The following is an 18,486-nucleotide window of genomic DNA, read 5'->3' as shown; positions in this document are numbered from 1 at the left end:
CGGTGAGTTTCCACTCTTACTGTCACTAAGAGAAGCAATTTTATCTTTTGTCCTACCCGCCACAGTCCTCGCCAAAACTCATTTAAAAATTCTCCGTATCCTTATTACCCAGTCTGCCGTCAATTCCGCAAATGATCGCAGGGATAGATCTAACATGAGCACTGGCAGCAGCAAGTTTTTGGCATTATAGGGGATCATAACCTATATGACAACAGCCCATCCGAGTAGCTAGGCTCAGCACTCGATGCACTCAAAAGATCAGTCCTTTTGTGAAGATATAATGCAACCTAAGAACCTCCACCATGATGGACTGGCCGCGTTGATTCCCGATGGACGTCCGGCCGCATTCCCCCCTATTGCAATAGTTGGTATGGCGATGAGGCTTCCCGGCGGCATTCGGACGACCGAGGATTTCTGGCAGTTTTTGATAAACAAAAGAGATGGACACTGTGAGGTTCCCAAAACGAGATATGGGATCAATGCTTTTTACAACGCACAGAGCGAGCGATACACGCATACAAGATATGGATACTTTCTGCCTGAAGATCCAGCCTGCTTTGACGCGCCGTTTTTCTCAGTGACTGAACAGGAGGCATCTGCTATGGATCCCCAGCAAAGACTGCTTTTGGAGGTGGTATGGGAGTGTCTAGAAAATGCGGGGGAAACAAACTGGCAAGGCAAAGATATAGGATGTTATGTTGGCGTATTCGGGGAAGACTGGCTAGGTCTCTCTCACCGAGATCCACTCAGTATTGGCAGATCTCATGCACTCGGTACATCAAGCTTTGCCTTGGCCAATACAGTTTCCTATAAGTTTGATTTACGCGGCCCAAGGTAGGTATTAGCATACAAGACTAAACCACGCAAAAGTATACTGACTAACCTCATCTATAGTATGACTATCCAGACAGGGTGCTCATCGTCAATGGTTGGAATCCATGAAGCATGCCAGTCATTGGCTAGCGGAGCATGTTCATCAGCTATTGTTGCGGGTACAAACCTGATCCTCAGCCCAGCAATGACGGCAAGCATGTCCGGTAACATGGTACTGTCAACTAGTGGGATATGTCGGACCTTTGATGCAGAATCTGACGGATATGGACGTGGTGAGGCAATAAATGCTCTTTATCTGAAGCCGCTTGGGGATGCAATCAAGGCAGATGATCCGATCAGAGCAATCATCCGCTCGTCTGCGGCCAATTCTGATGGAGGAACATCAAGCATGTCAGCTCCCTCAATACTAGCCCAGGAACACCTGATATTGGATGCTTATCGGCGGGCAAATATCAAAGATCTATCAGAAACCGCCTTTATCGAATGCCATGGAACGGGTACACGCGCGGGGGATAAAGTCGAGACAACAGCAGTGGCAAACGTGTTTGGAGGAAAGGAGATAATGATTGGAGCAGTATGTAGATAGTATGCTAACATTGTTCAAGATGCTGACTGACCTTCAGGTAAAACCCAATTTGGACATTTAGAAGGTGCATCGGGAATCACAAGCGTGATCAAAGCTGTTCTGTCCCTGGAACATGGGATAATCCCGCCGAATGTACATTTTGAAAAGCCCAACCCCGAGATATCTTTCCAAGAGAATGGTTTGGTGGTCCCAGTAGAGCCTATGGACTGGCCCGCCGGCCGTCGAAGAAGGGTCAGCGTGAATGCCTTCGGCATCGGTGGCACAAATGCCCATGTTATCTTGGACTCTGCGCACGAAGCATGCCTAAATAGTCGGGTACAGGATTCTACTGACCCCGGCAATGAAGTCAAACTTCTTGTTGTCTCGGCCCAACATGAGCAAGTTCTAAAAACTCGCATTGATCAGGTAACAGATTATGTGAATCGTCATCCTGAAAAAACCCAGGACCTTTCATTCACCTTGGGTGTACGGCGAAAACATTTGGCGCACCGCGCGTTTGCTGTGTATGATCCAACGTCTTCCCTTTCACCATCAGACTTTCAGTCAGCTCGTTCCCCCGTATCGGCTCAGTTAACATTCGTGTTTACCGGCCAGGGAGCTCAGTGGCCTGGTATGGGACAAGGGTTAATCAAGGCATATCAAGGCTTTAGAACGGACATGCTAGAGCTAGGAAATATCCTGATGGGCATTGAAGATCCACCTCAATGGTCCCTGATGGGTAACATGTCATCTCCAGCTTAGAGCCATAAGCACATCACACTAATATTGCCTATAGAGGAACTTAGCTGTGCCACAGCGTCGCGCGTCAACGAAGCTGAATTCTGCCAACCACTATGTACCGCGGTACAGATTGGGTTGGTTAACCTGCTTGCGGCGTGGGACATAAGGCCAACCTATGTGGTTGGGCATTCTAGTGGAGAAATAGCAGCGGCTTATGCTGCCGGAGCAATATCGGCTAGATCCGCGATAATTCTTGCATACTATCGCAGAAAGCTAGCACAGGCTCAAAAGGGCACTGGTGAAATGGCAAGCATCGGGCTTGGTAGTGAAAAGGTGTCTCCGTACCTTGTTGATGGGGTTGTGATTGCATGCAAAAATAGCGCGCAGAGCGTCACGATTTCTGGGGAAGAAAGTAAAATTGATCATATTGTGAGGCACATCCGGAATGACCACCCGGATATGTTCTGTAGGAAACTCCAGTTGGGCATGGCATATCATTCACGTGAGTCTTTTCTTTCGCCGGTGCGGGTGGTATTTCTTACATGGTGACAGATCACATGGCGGCTGTGGGACCCATATATGAGAAGTCCATATCGAATCACCTCCAGTTCCATCAGGAAATGCTACCTATGTTTTCAAGTGCTGGGGCGCAGATAGTCACAGACCCTCAAACCTTGGATGCCGCTTACTGGCGACGAAACCTCGAATCCGCCGTACTTTTCTCAGATGCTATCAGTTCCCTTTTTGCTAAAAGGCATGAAAGACATATCCTGGTAGAAATAGGACCGCATTGCGCACTATCAGCACCTATAAAGCAGATTATCCGAGCCCATGACTTGAAAATAAGTCCTGCATATATACCAACTTTGATTCGGAACGACACCAACTGCCAGCGTCAGCTGTTGACTTCAGTTGGTACTATTCATATAAATAGGGTCCTTGTGGACCTACATGCGGTGAATGGAACGGGGCATATTCTGACTGACGTCTTACCATACCCATGGCAGCATGGTAAGAGATACTGGAAAGAAAGCCGTATGGTACGGGAATGGAGGCTTAGTGAGGTGCCGCCTCATGAACTGCTTGGCTCGAGGAGTACCGAGTCCACAAGCCTAGAGCCTTCATGGAGGCATTTTATAAGCCTAGAGAATGTTTCCTGGTTATCGGATCATGATATTCAAGGCAAAGTAATTTTCCCGGCTGCAGCGTATATTGCCATGGCGGGTGAAGCTATCCTACAGCTGTCACCCGGTATCGCTGGTTACACTGTCAGAAACGCCATATTCAAGGTTCCATTGGTGATAGAAGAATCTGAATCCATTGAGGTTATTACAGCTCTACGACCAGTTAAACTGAACGATATGGTGGATTCAGAATGGTTTTCATTCACCATCGCATCGTATGACGGCAGCAATTGGATAAAAAACTGCAGCGGCCAGGTCCGAACAGGAGCCCTGGCGAACATTTCTCCCGTGCATATAAAGCAATATGCACGTCGTGTATCTTCCAGAAAGTGGTACGATACCCTAGCTAGCTTGGGCCTCTCTTATGGAGCTCAGTTTAGAGGTCTACAAGATATCTCAGTTGACCCCCAGGGCAGTAAAGCTGTGGCCAAGGTCAATAATAAGGTAGGCTCCCTTGGATCTCCATACAGCCTTCACCCGACCATGATCGACCAATGCCTTCAACTAATGAGCGTCGCTGGAGCTGCTGGCCTCCCACGACATATTACCACAGGAGGAATACCGGCGTCCATCGATCAGATATTCGTTGGGCAAGGAGGAAACCACATGAAAGCCACGGTCGATACGGTCCAAGATTCTGGTAGCAGCTTGGTGGGTAATGCAACAGCAATGCTTGGGGATAAGGTGGTGTTGGAGATGAGACGCGGCTTCTGCTTCGCGCTGGGAAGGCAGAAAGACTCAATATTTCCGCGGATTCCATTGGTAGCACAGATTCAATGGAAGCCGGACCCTGACTTTTACAAACCCGAAGCTCTATTACCAGGGTCAGTTGCCTCGCCAGAGCGACTGGATCTAACAAGGAGATTAGGTCAACTCTCACTTTTATACACTCTTGAGACAGCCGAAAGGATCAAACACTTGAAGCCACAATCTCCCCATGCGTCCAAGTGGAAATCCTGGCTACTATATGAAGACGCTGCTATTCGAAGTGGAGAACGATCACTTTTTCCCGAGTCTAAGGAATGGGCGACACAATCAAGTAAGGAGCGTCAGGCCCTCATGAAGGAACTGAGTACTGCAGAAGCAGATCATATTATAGTTACTTGTATGGAAGTAATATATGACAATTGCTTAGAGATCATGGCCAACAGAATTTCCGCCCTAGACCTACTGATAGAAAACAACCGACTTAGTCGCATCTACCAGTTTGACCAGCGAAACAGCGACTGGAGCATCTTTATAACTTTTCTCAGTCACTCAAATCCAAGGTTGCGAATCCTTGAAATTGGCGCTGGAACCGGGGGCGCCACAACTGAAGCTTTACGCTTGCTGTGCATATCAGGGGTGCCTATGTACTCTAAATATACATTTACCGATATCTCTCCGGGGTTTATGACAGCAGCCCAGGATAAGTTCCGGGAAAACGCGAACATGGAGTATAGGATTCTCGATATTAGCAGCGATCCTCTCAAGCAGGGTTTTATGGCTCAATCCTTTGATCTCATTATAGCATCAAATGTTTGTCTCCTTTGAGTATAACGAATTGTGCTCCACCTTACCTTATCTAGGCACTCCACACGACCCCAATTCTAAAGCAGACTCTAAAAAATGTGAAAAGCTTGCTGGCTCCACATGGTTGGTTGCTACTCCATGAGTTAGATCCAGGTATTACTTCATGAGAAGCTTCATATGAACACAATCCACTCACATTATAGGCAGTGACACTACCCATCGACTACATAATGGTGAGATGTGTAAATCCAAATTCTAGGTAGTAGAATGTGTTAATTTGTATAGGGCACACTTCCAAGCTGGTGGGTAGGTGAGGATGATGGGAGGATACATACGCCTTATATCAGCCCTGAGAGGTGGGACAAGGAGTTACAATCCGCTGGCTTCACAGGAACTAAAGCAATACGCCACGATATCGATCCTTATCACATATGCGTAGATTTGATCACTCGTCCTGTTCCATTTACGACCGCCACACAACCGATAATACTGGTGACTGATGGCTCGCCGGATCTTTGGGCTAGCATGGTGTACTCAGCGCTCGCGAACCAGAATTTCACTGTGGAATGGGGGAGCTTGGAGGAGGCACCAAATGGTCATGTGTGTGTTGTGTTCTTGTTAGACCAGCAATATCCCTTTCTCATGAAACTGTCCGAAAAGAGATACCATGCTTTGCAAAAGTATTTGATGGACATTGATCAGTCCAAGTTGCTTTGGGTGACAAAGACGACCCAATTCAACTGTGAAGACCCGGGCTTTGGCCTAATACTAGGGTTCGCCCGGACCCTGAGGAAAGAAATGATGCTTGATTTTCACACCCTGGAAATCGACATATTTGATACTGAGTCTGCGAAGGCAGTGGGTCCGATTGTGCGAAAGATCTTGGAACCCGCTGATGAAGATAATCAAGACCCAAACCATGAGTTTGCCTACCACAACCACACTGTGTTCACTAGTCAGTGCTACTGGGGCACAGCAGCAGAAGTTTTGCGCCCATTGCAATCAGACTGTTCCAAGAAGCTCAGTATGGAAATCCCTGGCCTCCTCGATACACTGAAATGGGTCGACACTAGTTACGGTAGCCTGGAGCGAGACGATGTCGAAATTGATATTCATTATATTGGCTTGAACTTCAAGGTTGCCGGACTAAATCCTGCAATATTGGCGGAGCCTGTGACGCTAACTTGTTTTAGGATATCATGGTAGCTATGGGATTTGTTGGAAGCATAGGTGAGATGGGCTTGGAGGGGAGTGGCGTTGTACGACGCGTTGGTTCGAATGTTAGCAATATAATGCCCGGGGACGAGATACTGATACATGATGTTGGACTCCTGTGCACCCGAACTATCGTGAATCAACAACACTGCCTGAAATTGCCGAAGAGACTCTCTACACAGGATGCAGTCAATATGGCATCGGTGTTTGTGACAGCGATATACTCTTTAATCAACGTAGGACAACTTAAAAAGGCCCAAGTATGCAGCGATCCCACGGGGTATTCACCATTGACTTACTGTTAGACAGACTGTTTTGATCCATTCCGCCTGCGGTGGAGTTGGCCAGGCAGCTATCCAAATTTGTCAGCTTGTCGGTGTCGAAAAGGTAGATCATGGGCACGACGTTCAGAATCATCATCTGGCTAACAAACGTAGATATTCGCAACAGTGGGTAGCCAAGCAAAAAAAGACCACCTCGTTAAAATTTACGGGATACCGCCCGATCAAATTTTCGATTCTAGAAGTGCGAGCTTTTCCCCGTGTGTCATGAAGGCAACAGAGGGACGCGGGGTGGACATTGTACTAAACTCATTATATGGAGAGCTATTACATGCTTCATGGGAATGCGTTGCCAGCTTTGGTAGGTTGGTCGAGCTAGGCAAACGCGACCTTTTAACCAATGGGACATTGAGCCTGAAACCATTCACGAAGAACCGAGCATTTTTCGGCGTTGATCTGCTTGACTTGAGCGAAGAGTCTTTTAACAGGCGAGCCTCCCACGACAAGGAACTCTTTGCTGGCAACGCTAACTTATCTACAGTCTTCTCTCCCAGTTCATTCTGTGGTATGAAGAAGGCAAAATTAAACCAATTCGTCCAACTACAGTTTTTGCCGCCTCTAAGGTAATTGAGGCATTCCGATTTATGCAGCAGGGTACACACATGGGAAAGATTTTAATAAAGATGCCTGATGACTCAGGTCAGCTATCACAGCGACCTAGCGAGGTGGAAGTGTCGTTTCCATCCAGTGCATCGTATCTCCTAGTAGGCGGCCTTGGAGGCTTGGGTCGTGCAGTTTCCAGATGGATGGTAGAGCAAGGAGCACGTTATTTAGTTTATCTTTCTCGCACCGCAGACTCCAGTGAAGAGAACAGAGAATTCATCAAGGAATTAAACGCCATGGGATGCCATGTTGAATGCATTCAAGGGAGTGTGACAAGAATGGAAGATGTGCAGGCTGCGATTTCCAGATGCAAGAGTCCGTTGAAAGGTGTTTTCCAAATGTCGATATCTTTGAATGTAAGGCACTGCTACCATATTATGCAAAACGCTGAGGAGGAGAATACTAACTGATAACGTCCTCAACCAGGATCGTCCATTTCCTCATATGAGCTACGAAGACTGGCATTCTTCGTTGTACCCCAAGGTTCAAGGCACATGGAACCTTCACAATTCAGTCTTACAAGAGGATCTAGATTTCTTTGTTCTATTCAGTTCTGTAGTGGGCGTTTGCGGAAATGCGAGCCAGGCCAATTATGCAGCTGCGAACACATTCCTTGATGGCTTTACACAGTATCGCCGACAATTAGGCCTTCCATCCTCCGTCATTGCCCTCGGCGCTGTAGGCGAGACTGGTCGGCTTGCTCAAGATGCGAAAGTCCTGCAGACGACGAAATCCTTAGGTTTCTGGCTTTTGACTGAGGACGAAGTTCTCAGAGGATTAAAGCAGTGCATTGGGGAGTTCAACAGAGCCAATTTCACAAAGTCTGACACACGACTTTCGGCACCGTTGATTGTTGGACTCGGCACCACAAAGCCGCTATCCAATCCTGGTGCACAGACAGTGTGGCGTCGCGATGCTCGGTTCGCATCCTACGCGAACATCGATTCTACATTTGTCAAACAAGAGAGTGGTGCCAGTGTTAATAAACTACGAGAACTGATCAACAGAGCGGTGGTAGATCCTTCGATCCTTCTACAAGAAGAAACCGAGACGACTATTGCCCAGGAACTTATGCAGTTGATTACGAAGGGCCTGCCAGGAGCGCATGATATGGATGATGGAGCGAAATTAAATCTCGCTATAGATTCTCTCATGGCCATAGAGTTGAGGAATTGGATTCGACGGAACTTGCAGGTCGAGGTTGGTTTGCCTGAAATCTCGAAGGCGCGCACAGCCCGAGGCCTGATAGACGTGATCGCTGCACGTTTGAAAGTCCGATTTGGAGTTTCAGATACAGAGGAGCCACAAAACGCAGTCGCCGAAGCTTCTCTCGACTTGAATTGATTACGTTGAGTCTGCCCGGTGAGATCTGCAATAGGGTTTGGTTTGGTTTGGTTTGGTTGATTAAAGGATATGTCAGTCTAGGTGTCTCGACAGGAGCAGATTTCATAACTCCCTCAAGGATATTATTTGTTTTGGTTTGGTTTCCCATCAAAGACTCAGAAAAGCAAGGTCGGACATACATGCCCCGAAGGATGTCATAATATGCATCCCGCATCGGACGGAGGAGAAAACGCACGGATTCCCGGTCCGACTCTGACGTGGTTAATGGTCAACGGCTAAACTTCGGCGAAATGGGGGCTATGTGGAACTCCGAAATAGCCTGTTCTGACTAAAAGGCTTATTGACCTGCTCGGATAATAAACCGTCTTGTTCCGCTCGATGATGTGCATACTGTGTAGTAGTAGCTTCACCGGTGGCCTGATGGTGACATAGAATCACTAGTTATGCTTTCTTGGCTTATGTTGTCTCCAGAATGTTAGAGTTGGCAAATGCTTAAATGCCTATCTTATCTGATATTCAGGCACTCGACATGGATAGACTGTTCGCATGCTCATCTACATCCCTAAACGGGCATGTTCATATATGTATGGATGGCGATCGATAGAAAGAACACGGGACAATCTCTGGGTGGTGAAGCTGGTTATGAATGGATAAATGCTTCTGATATGCGGAGAAATACTCCCGTGATCGTCATCCGTTGGGGTCCTTTGCTCCGTGTGGGGGATCTTCACCAATACTTTCCTTCTACGTTTCATTGCATTGGTCCCGTCTCACAGCATTCTTGAACCACCAGCTGGCTGTAAGTACCTTCGGGCGTTCTGGCACTCTTCTGATTTGGTCGTTAATGGTGCTTTGACCAGCAGGGACTATTGTGGCTAGTTTGTTTGTATACAGCTCCACGATTCTACCTGATGTTAGATGAAATCGTATGGACTCCACTTTCGGCTAAGGACTCTATTGGACCACTTCCTACTCTATACATCATTGACGCAAGGTGTCGGACATTTTAATTAACGAAAGCCGGTTATTTATATTATTTTATCCTTCGAACCGTACTTATAATCGTGCAATTGCCCCCGAAATGTGCGAAGTCTGCTGTAAGCTCTCACTGGGGTTCTTCTGCAGCACGACACCATGAAGCTTCTATCTGTTGGTGCTGTTGCCTTGCTGGCAGCACAAGCAGCGGGTGCTTCCATCAAGCATCGTCTTAGTGGCTTCACAATTCTGGAACATCCGGATCCGGCGAAACGAGACTTGTTGCAAGACATTGTATGTCGTCATCAAATCTCAATCACTGGTGATTATGTAAACCTACTGACTCTCTGCAGGTTACATGGGATGACAAATCTCTGTTCATCAATGGAGAGAGGATTATGCTATTCAGTGGAGAAGTGCACCCATTCAGGTACACTACCCCCGCGTACTTCGATGGTTCAATCCTAACAGAAACAGATTGCCAGTACCTTCACTTTGGCTCGACCTTTTCCAGAAAATCAAGGCTCTTGGTTTCAATTGTGTATCCTTCTATATTGACTGGGCCCTTCTAGAGGGAAAGCCTGGCGACTACAGAGCAGAGGGCATTTTTGCTTTGGAACCCTTCTTTGATGCAGCCAAGGAAGCAGGCATTTATCTGATCGCTCGTCCCGGTCCGTACATCAATGCCGAGTCCTCAGGTGGCGGTTTTCCTGGATGGTTGCAGAGGGTCAATGGCACTCTTCGCTCGTCTGATAAGCCATTCCTTGAAGCTACTGATAAGTATGGGTTCATTGACAGTTACTGCGGACACTTGCTTACAGTTTGGCTTTTAGCTATATCGCCAATGCCGCTGCTGCCGTGGCGAAGGCTCAAATCACGAATGGAGGGCCAGTAATTCTCTACCAGCCCGAGAACGAATACAGCGGTGGCTGCTGCGGTGTCACTTATCCTGATGGGGACTACATGCAATATGTCATGGATCAGGCTCGGAACGCTGACATTGTTGTACCTCTCATCAGCAACGATGCCTCCCCATCTGGACACAATGCTCCTGGAAGTGGAGTGGGCGCTGTTGATATTTATGGTCACGATAGCTATCCGTAAGTTATCCTGCATATGCGCTCTCTTCTTTTAGAGAATTGCCGTCTGACGAAAACTGACAATTTCCCCAGGCTCGGCTTTGACTGTGTATGTTCTTTTCTGCGAGCAAGGTTGAATACTTCTGACGTATATAGGCAAACCCATCCGTATGGCCCGAGGGTAAGCTGCCCGAGAATTTCCGCACGCTCCATCTCGAGCAGAGCCCATCAACCCCGTACTCAATTCTTGAGGTAAGTTACTACTCAGCCTGGAGGACTAGTAATGTGTCTCACTGTTCTCTAGTTCCAAGCTGGCGCTTTCGACCCGTGGGGTGGACCCGGTTTTGAAAACTGCTATGCGCTCGTTAACCATGAATTCTCAAGGGTTTTCTATAGAAACGACTTGAGTTTCGGAGTTTCTACCTTTAACTTGTACATGGTATGGCCTATTCATATCTTTGAAGTATACCTTGGGCTCACATATATAGATTTTCGGTGGAACAAACTGGGGTAACCTCGGACATCCCGGAGGTTATACATCCTACGACTACGGCTCACCTATAACTGAAACTCGAAATGTTACACGGGAGAAGTACAGCGACATAAAGATTCTCAGCAACTTTGTCAAAGTATCGCCATCCTATCTCACCGCTACTCCCAGAAACCTGACTACCGGTGTCTACACAGACACCTCCGACCTGACTGTCACCCCTCTAATTGGTGATCGTCCAGGCTCGTTCTTTGTGGTCAGACATACGGACTATTCCAGCCAAGAGTCAACATCGTACAAGCTTAAACTTCCTACCAGTGCTGGTAACCTGACCATCCCCCAGCTGGAGGGTACTCTAAGTCTGAACGGACGCGACTCGAAGATTCACGTTGTTGATTATAATGTGTCTGGAACGAACATTATTTATTCGACAGCTGAAGTCTTCACCTGGAAGAAGTTTGACGATAGCAAGGTCCTAGTTGTATACGGCGGACCGAAGGAACACCATGAACTGGCCATTGCCTCCAAGTCAAATGCGACCATCATTGAAGGTTCAGACTCTGGAATAGTCTCAAAGAGGAAGGGTAGCTCTGTTATCATCAGCTGGGATGTCTCATCTACTCGTCGCATCGTTCAAGTCGGTGACTTGAGGGTGTTCCTGCTTGGTAAGTAAATTCCTGCTAAACTCGCGAACACGACTAATACGTCGACAGATAGGAACTCTGCCTATAACTACTGGGTCCCCGAACTTCCCACGGAAGGTACATCTCCCGGTTTCAGCACTTCAAAGACGACCGCCTCATCCATAATTGTGAAGGCCGGCTACCTCCTCCGAGGTGCTCACCTGGATGGTGCTGATCTTCATCTTACTGCCGATTTCAATGCCACCACTCCGATCGAAGTGATCGGTGCTCCGACAAGCGCTAAGAACCTGTTCGTGAATGGCGAAAAGGCTAGCCACAAAGTCGACAAGAACGGCATTTGGAGCAGTGAGGTCAAGTACGCGGCTCCGGAAATCAACCTCCCCAGTTTGAAGGATTTGGACTGGAAATATCTAGACACACTTCCCGAAATTAAGTCCTCCTATGATGACTCTGCTTGGGTTTCTGCGGACCTTCCAAAGACAAAGAACACCCACCGTCCTCTTGACACACCAACATCGCTATACTCTTCTGACTATGGCTTCCACACTGGCTACCTGATCTACAGGGGACACTTCGTTGCCAATGGCAAGGAAACCGAATTGTTCATTCGCACACAAGGTGGTAGCGCATTCGGAAGCTCTGTATGGCTAAACGAGACGTATCTGGGCTCTTGGGCTGGTGCCGATTATGCTATGGACGGTAACTCTACCTACAAGCTGTCCCAGCTGGAGTCGGGCAAGAATTACGTTATCACCGTGGTTATTGACAACCTGGGCCTCGACGAGAATTGGACGGTTGGCGAGGAAACCATGAAGAATCCTCGTGGTATTCTTAACTATAAGCTGAGCGGACAGGATGCCAGCGCAATCACCTGGAAGCTCACTGGTAACCTCGGAGGAGAAGACTACCAGGATAAGGTTAGAGGACCTCTCAACGAAGGTGGACTGTACGCAGAGCGCCAGGGCTTCCATCAGCCCCAGCCTCCAAGCGACTCTTGGGAGTCGGGTAGTCCCCTTGAAGGTCTGTCCAAGCCAGGTATCGGATTCTACACTGCCCAGTTCGATCTCGATCTCCCGAAGGGCTGGGATGTGCCGCTGTACTTCAACTTTGGTAACAACACCCAGGCAGCTCGGGCCCAGCTGTATGTCAACGGTTACCAGTATGGCAAGTTCACTGGCAACGTTGGACCACAGACGAGCTTCCCTGTTCCCGAAGGTATCCTGAACTACCGCGGAACCAACTATTTGGCACTGAGTCTTTGGGCATTGGAGTCGGACGGTGCTAAGCTGGGTAGCTTCGAACTGTCCTACACCACCCCAGTGCTGACTGGATACGGCGACGTTGAGGCGCCTGAGCAGCCCAAGTATGAGCAGCGGAAGGGAGCATACTAATCTTGCTTCCAAAGTAGTGGCTATGAGTGATTGAAGGCAGTCCTTTAGTTATACAGACTACCTCTATAGCTATAATTGCAATGAAATACCATACTCTTCGATTAAGTCTGAGAATCCGATCTAAAATAGTAATAGAATTGTAGAATTCCTGAGACAAAGAAACTTACTCCCGCTGTAACCATATGAACAAATACCAACACCTTCTCACAGTGTCTTAAATTTTAATGTCTCTATGAACGATAGCGCCATATTGGTGTGCGGACATGCCGGCATTCCTTGCGGAGAAGGTAAAGGATAAAGAAGCGCGTATGAGAACCAGGTACAAGATGCATTTGCTGTCATCAATGAAGAAACTGGGTATAAAAGTAAGGTGCTATGAGGCATTCTTCCTCCTTTGTCATCCCATAAATTGACTCCGTGCCCTGAAGGACAGCGCCTATTATCAATATACACAACCCCAGTAGAAACATAATCCAAAGAACTTATAGTTAAACAATCATAAAAACCTAAATATATATTCCAATTCCTTCTCATTAAAGTTAACTACATAATATTTAGTAAACTCGCCATCCTACAGTGAAATTGAAGAAAACCCACAACCTCCGACTAGAACGGTAACTATAGATGTTATACGTGGACCGACCCAGCCCTAACCCGTCTCCTGCATGGGGACGTTTCTTCCCAGCCACCAATAATTCCGGTCCAGACCCTCATCACTTCGCAACCCTTCCAAGTCGAATTTAATTCTCTCTTTTCCATCTGTCATACATTACTTCATTCTTCCCTACCTCTCCATTCCAGGACCTTATTACGCAAATATATCTCAAGACACAAGAAGCCCATGTCGCGCATATCATACTAAAATCTCCACATTCAAAACCTCCACATTAATCAATCTTATCGCAATCTCCGAGATAATCCCCGACCAATACTCCAACCAAGAAATAATAAATAACAACCACCACAAGTTACAACCACAAACCAACCTAAACCCCTCCAAAAAATCAAACCCAAAAAAGACAAGAAATGCCCCCAATTCCCACCCTCCAACAACAACAACAACAACAACAACAACAACAACAACAACAACAACAACAACAACAACACTACCATCAAGACCAAGACCAAGACCTAGACCTCACCAACCCCGACAACAACAGCAACAGCAACAACAACAACAACAAGAACAACAACAACCTAACAAAACGCCTCACGCCCATCCCCCTAGGCCCAGCCTACAACACAATCTCCATCCCCGCCTCCTATGGCCGCCTCGACACCTCTCCCTCGCCGGGCACAGTAGCCGGAATAATCCTCGGCAGCGTCTTCGGCTTCGTCTTCCTCCTCTACCTCCTCTGGCTTGGCCTAAGCTCTGGCCGGCGCTTCGGCAGCGAAACGCAGACGGAGATGGCGTCGGCGAGTAGCGCGGGTGGTATGCGGCGGAGACGGGGGAGACGGATTGTGGTTGAGGAGGAGAGGCCGGCGAGTGCCCATAGCCATGGACATGGGGATCATATTATTGTGGAGGAGAGTGTGACGAGTGCGCCGAGTCGGTCGGAGGGGGATGTTATTGAGGTTTTTGAGGAGGCTAGTAGTGTGGATCGGCCACCGAGACGGGGGAAGCATAATGGTGGTGGTAGTGGGTGGAGGAGGGGGGATTTGGAGGGGAGTGAGTTTAGTTCTAGGATTTGATGTTGGGGTTTGCCTATTCTTATTCTTGTTTGTTGTTTGTTGCTTATTGGGGGGGAGTGGATGGGGAGTGGATGGATTGATGATTGATACCCTTTTTTTCTTTGTTCTTTTTTTTTTTTTTTTTTTTTTTTTATGATTGATGTGGTTCAAGTTGAACACCATGATTATGTATGATCATGACCATAACCATGACCATGATATAATATAGCATACGCATAAGTAATATATCACGATAACGATAGCGAATACCAACAAGTGATGTGATTAACCACCGACCATCAAATGCGACAGACACCCATTCAAAGTCGAACAAGCAAGTAAGACAAACCCGTACACCATGAACGAAACCAACTCCTTTCCGGCGCCAAAAAACGAAAGGAACCCGGTCAAAACCGCAGTAGCGTATAAAAACGAAGGGCAAAGGCGCAATCTAAAACAGAATATCCAAGCAACAACAGCAGGCCAGCGCAGCCATGATACCGGCGCAAATACCACCGCCCGAGGATCCACCACCGCCGCGGTCATCGGCGTAGTACCCCTGCTGCGGGTACCCTTGCTGCGGCGGGTAGTACATGGGTTGTTGGCCCTGGGGCGGCGGAGAGCCGTAGTAGCCCTGCTGTGGGGGTGGACCGTAGTTCTGAGGAGGGTATCCGCCTTGGTTGTAGTAGTCTCCCTGGGCTCCCTGGGCGCCTTGGGGAGGGTAGTAAGGCCCTGCGTCGTGGACGGGCGCGGGATAGGAGGGAGGTGGTCCGTCCTGTTGCGCGTTTGTTAGTGCTCTGTGGCTTGATGGGAATGGAGAGTGGAGAGGTTACGTACGGGCTTGTTGTAGGACATTTTGGCGGGTTATAGGAGGTGGTTGAGGAGTGGTGAGAGTGTTGTGGAGGAGACCTTTGGAGTCGATGCGGTCTGGCGGTAGATGGTTTTAGGGTGCGGGTGGCTTAACTCCGGTATTGCGAGTGGCTGGGTTGCCCTAGATATCTGGTCCGAGAGGACAACGCGGGGACCGAGGAGGAGGAACAAAGGAAGGAAGAGAAAGAGGGGATCGGAGGAGGAAGTGCCGAGAAGAAAAAAAAGGGATTGAAATGAGTTGACTGGATTTAAATTGGATTTGAAAGAACCAAGACCCTTGGCACAGGATGTCCCGTTTAGGCAACATCAAATCTAGCCCGGGCCAACCGTTCAACCCGTTCAACCCGTTCAACCCGTTCAACCTTGACGTGACTGACATTTGGCCTGCACCGCCACACTGGCATGTCATTCCACTTGCCGGTCCGTCGAAACCTCGGCCGGCAGCTGAATAATGTCCCGATTTATGGCAGGTGATGCGGCTGGACACACCATGATTGGTCTAATCTTATACTTGCTACGCACTCCTTGACGCGGTCAAAAGATACTATGGCATTGGATGCTTACACCAAAAGTCAATTGAATACGGTAGATTCGGTTCATATGGATAGCAAAACCCGCAACGGCGTCCCCAATCGCTCAGATCGTTTCCTCACAAGCTCTGAAATCAACGCTAAATCTCATCATCCTGCTCTGCAGACTTTTGGGGAGGGAAGAGGGGAGGGGAAGAGGGGAAGAAAGGAAGAGGGGAGAGAGAAGGAGTCCTGCCATAGCAAGATGGAACAAGACAAGACGAGAAATCAAACAGTGTAGTAAATATGGATTACAAGAAAGGAATAACAGCCAAAAGGAGAATTAAGCCCCCTCCGACCGGTGTGCAAGATTCCCGCGCGGCGAAAGAAAAAGGGAGGATCTGCAAAAGCAAAGAGTTATCGATAAGATGCACAGAACTAACCAAAAACAAATGAAATATAAATGCTAAATCTCCGCTTGGGGTCTAAAGCGTCAATCCGCTGATGCAAGAACATGCAAAGTTGCATAAGTCTATCCGGGGCGCGTCAACTTAAGCCGTCTCCTCGAGGGAGGCCTTCTGGAGCTCGTCGGACACATCGGCGGCGGCGTCCTTCTCCTGCTTCAGCTCGGCCTCGGCCGAGACCTTACCGTTAACACCACTGTTGATGATAGCGGGCTTCTTGGCGGCGTCAGTCGCACGGTCGTCGGCCTGAGAGGCCTCCTCCTCCAAGCGGGCAATTTCCTCTTGGGCCTTCTTGATGTTCTATGGGAATGATTAGTCGTTGTAGCTCACACGAGAGTGAATTATAGTAAAGCGGTACATACCTCCTCGGTCTTCGAAGCCTGGTTCTTCTTCCACTCAGTGATCTTAGCGGCCAGCTTCTCGACAACGGCGGGGACGTCGGTCTGGTTCATAGGGGGGTCGATCTTGACCTTGGCGAAGTCCTCGATAATACCAACGTTGAGGTTGAACTTCTCGGCGGGAGCAGCGCTGCCGTTGGTGTTGCTCTTCTTACCCTTCTTGCCCTTCTTGCCGCCAGTGCCGACGAAGTAGTCATCCTCGTCCTTCTTCAGGACCTTCATGCCCTTCATGGCGGAGTCATCGATGGTACGGCCAATCTCAGCACGGAACTGGGAGGACTCGTCCTTCTTGTCATCCAGACCCAGAGCAGCGAAGTCGTAGGAGGGGTTGAAGTGGCGGATAAGACCCTGAGCGGTAAGGATCTCGTCAGTGTAAGCCAGGCGAGAAGCCTCCTCGAGCTTCTTGTCGGCAATCTTCTTCTTCTTCTCGCGCTCGAAAGCGTCCCGCTGGGCCTTCTGCTTCTCCCGGCGGATTCTCCAGGCCTCATCCTCGTACTCCTTGTAGGCCTTGCGGGCCTTGTAGTAGGTGTCCTTGATCTCACGGATAGCAGTCCACTTCTGCTGCTGCTCACCGTGGAGCTTAGTGCGCTCGTCCCGCAGGGCGTTGAGGTTCTTGAAAGCGCCGTCCTGCTCGGCCTTGATGGCATCCAACTCCTTCTGGATCTCAGCGTACTTGTCGCTCAGAGCCTTGGCCTCGGGGTTGTCAAGGGTCTTCTTGAGGGCGGCGATCTGGGCCTTGATATCGTTGATGACCTTCTGGGCCTCGTCCAGACCGGCGAAGTTCTTCCGCTGCTTGCGCAGGCTGGAAACATCGGCAAGGGCTTTCTTCTCATCGACCAAGCGCATGGTACCGGAATCAACCTGCTTCTCGAGGCGCGCAATTTCACGGTCAATCTCCTCGACGCTCTTGAACGACATGCGGGTCTTGGAGTTGTTCTGCTCCGCAATGCGGGCCTTGAGCGTGCTGTCCAGAGCATTGATCTTCTCCTGGGTGCTGGACCGAGATGCCTTGAATCCCGACTGCTTCTGACGGATGGAGGAGAGCTCAGCACGGAGTTCCTGCTGTCTCTTAGCCGCGGGCGAGTCCTTGTTGTTGGGCTTGGCGGTCTCGATCTTGGCCTTGACTTGGTTCTTGATGAAGTTAGTGTCTTGTTACGTCAATTGATTGCGGGAACAGCATAAAGAAGAATGGCAAGAAAACGTATGGCGGACCATAAAGGTTGGTGGGAGCCGAGTAACAAAATAGCAAGATATAATTTGTGCGTTGTATACAACAGGCATTGAAACTCCCAGAGAACTCAAAACGACATAATAAACCGTCACATACCAGTTTCTCCTGAACCGCAGCATGTTCCTTTTCAGCCTGTGCGAGGTCGGCCTTGAACGCCTCCTCATTGGGCTTGGTAGGCTTCGTCTTCTGCTCTGTGGCAGGAGCCGATTTGGCTTCAGCGGACATCTTGTCGGGGAATTTGCAAATACAGGGGGGACACTTGACAATGCAAATAGATTGACCGAAATCAATCTCTAGGAGGGACCCCAAAAGAGCGTGGAATGAGGGGAAACCAAAGAGGAACGGGGGGAGAAGAGGAAAGGAATGGGGCAGAAACTCGTGCTCATTTTCTCGGTCTGGCCTTTTCCTTTGGGGTTAATAAGTTG

General features: G+C 48.7%; 5 protein-coding genes across 5 annotated transcripts; 3 read left to right on the top strand and 2 right to left on the bottom strand.

Annotated features, from left to right (window-relative positions):
* Positions 1-280: 280 nt before the first annotated feature.
* BDV27DRAFT_157170 (putative polyketide synthase) lies at positions 281-8,339 on the top strand (the record flags this gene model as incomplete). The annotated part of the gene is made up of 13 exons (XM_032072455.1): positions 281-834; positions 895-1,412; positions 1,458-2,138; positions 2,196-2,642; positions 2,693-4,842; positions 4,893-4,989; positions 5,044-5,069; positions 5,122-5,973; positions 6,030-6,311; positions 6,361-6,438; positions 6,489-6,808; positions 6,874-7,351; positions 7,422-8,339. The coding sequence occupies 13 exons, from the start codon at positions 281-283 to the stop codon at positions 8,337-8,339; spliced, it is 7,401 nt and encodes a 2,466-aa protein (XP_031928234.1).
* A 1,077-nt stretch (positions 8,340-9,416) lies between these two features.
* Positions 9,417-12,998, top strand: BDV27DRAFT_171810 (glycoside hydrolase family 35 protein). Its single transcript, XM_032075698.1, has 9 exons — positions 9,417-9,608; positions 9,668-9,744; positions 9,792-10,094; positions 10,148-10,414; positions 10,487-10,502; positions 10,550-10,645; positions 10,698-10,832; positions 10,882-11,548; positions 11,597-12,998. Exons 1-9 carry the CDS (start codon positions 9,474-9,476, stop codon positions 12,916-12,918), a joined length of 3,018 nt encoding a protein of 1,005 aa, XP_031928233.1. The 5' UTR covers positions 9,417-9,473; the 3' UTR covers positions 12,919-12,998.
* A 976-nt stretch (positions 12,999-13,974) lies between these two features.
* BDV27DRAFT_127346 (uncharacterized protein) lies at positions 13,975-14,683 on the top strand. The gene has a single exon (XM_032066743.1). It carries the CDS (start codon positions 14,326-14,328, stop codon positions 14,608-14,610), a length of 285 nt encoding a protein of 94 aa, XP_031928232.1. The 5' UTR covers positions 13,975-14,325; the 3' UTR covers positions 14,611-14,683.
* A 72-nt stretch (positions 14,684-14,755) lies between these two features.
* Positions 14,756-15,753, bottom strand: BDV27DRAFT_127345 (uncharacterized protein). The gene is made up of 2 exons (XM_032066742.1): positions 15,427-15,753; positions 14,756-15,364 (listed from the first exon to the last, which is right to left on the bottom strand). Exons 1-2 carry the CDS (start codon positions 15,442-15,444, stop codon positions 15,041-15,043), a joined length of 342 nt encoding a protein of 113 aa, XP_031928231.1. The 5' UTR covers positions 15,445-15,753; the 3' UTR covers positions 14,756-15,040.
* A 641-nt stretch (positions 15,754-16,394) lies between these two features.
* On the bottom strand, positions 16,395-18,419 carry bfr1 (putative nuclear segregation protein (Bfr1)). Its single transcript, XM_032064426.1, has 3 exons — positions 18,158-18,419; positions 16,795-17,961; positions 16,395-16,732 (listed from the first exon to the last, which is right to left on the bottom strand). The coding sequence occupies exons 1-3, from the start codon at positions 18,284-18,286 to the stop codon at positions 16,520-16,522; spliced, it is 1,509 nt and encodes a 502-aa protein (XP_031928230.1). The 5' UTR covers positions 18,287-18,419; the 3' UTR covers positions 16,395-16,519.
* Positions 18,420-18,486: the final 67 nt, after the last annotated feature.

The sequence above is a fragment of the Aspergillus caelatus genome (genome assembly GCF_009193585.1).
Source record: "Aspergillus caelatus strain CBS 763.97 unplaced genomic scaffold BDV27scaffold_74, whole genome shotgun sequence".
NCBI classification, from domain to species: Eukaryota; Fungi; Ascomycota; class Eurotiomycetes; order Eurotiales; family Aspergillaceae; genus Aspergillus; species Aspergillus caelatus.
This window is presented reverse-complemented; position numbering and strand designations above follow the sequence as displayed.

Excerpts from the sequence above, each read along its gene's own strand:
- BDV27DRAFT_171810 (XM_032075698.1), top strand. The coding sequence starts at position 9,474 with ATGAAGCTTCTATCTGTTGGTGCTGTTGCCTTGCTGGCAGCACAAGCA. Across the intron at positions 10,095-10,147 it reads TTCCTTGAAGCTACTGATAA|CTATATCGCCAATGCCGCTG; the intron begins GTATGGGTTCAT and ends TTTGGCTTTTAG. Across the intron at positions 10,833-10,881 it reads CTACCTTTAACTTGTACATG|ATTTTCGGTGGAACAAACTG; the intron begins GTATGGCCTATT and ends TCACATATATAG.
- BDV27DRAFT_127346 (XM_032066743.1), top strand. The coding sequence starts at position 14,326 with ATGGCGTCGGCGAGTAGCGCGGGTGGTATGCGGCGGAGACGGGGGAGA.
- bfr1 (XM_032064426.1), bottom strand. The coding sequence starts at position 18,286 with ATGTCCGCTGAAGCCAAATCGGCTCCTGCCACAGAGCAGAAGACGAAG. Across the intron at positions 17,962-18,157 it reads CTGCGGTTCAGGAGAAACTG|AACCAAGTCAAGGCCAAGAT; the intron begins GTATGTGACGGT and ends AACTTCATCAAG. Across the intron at positions 16,733-16,794 it reads AGGCTTCGAAGACCGAGGAG|AACATCAAGAAGGCCCAAGA; the intron begins GTATGTACCGCT and ends TCATTCCCATAG.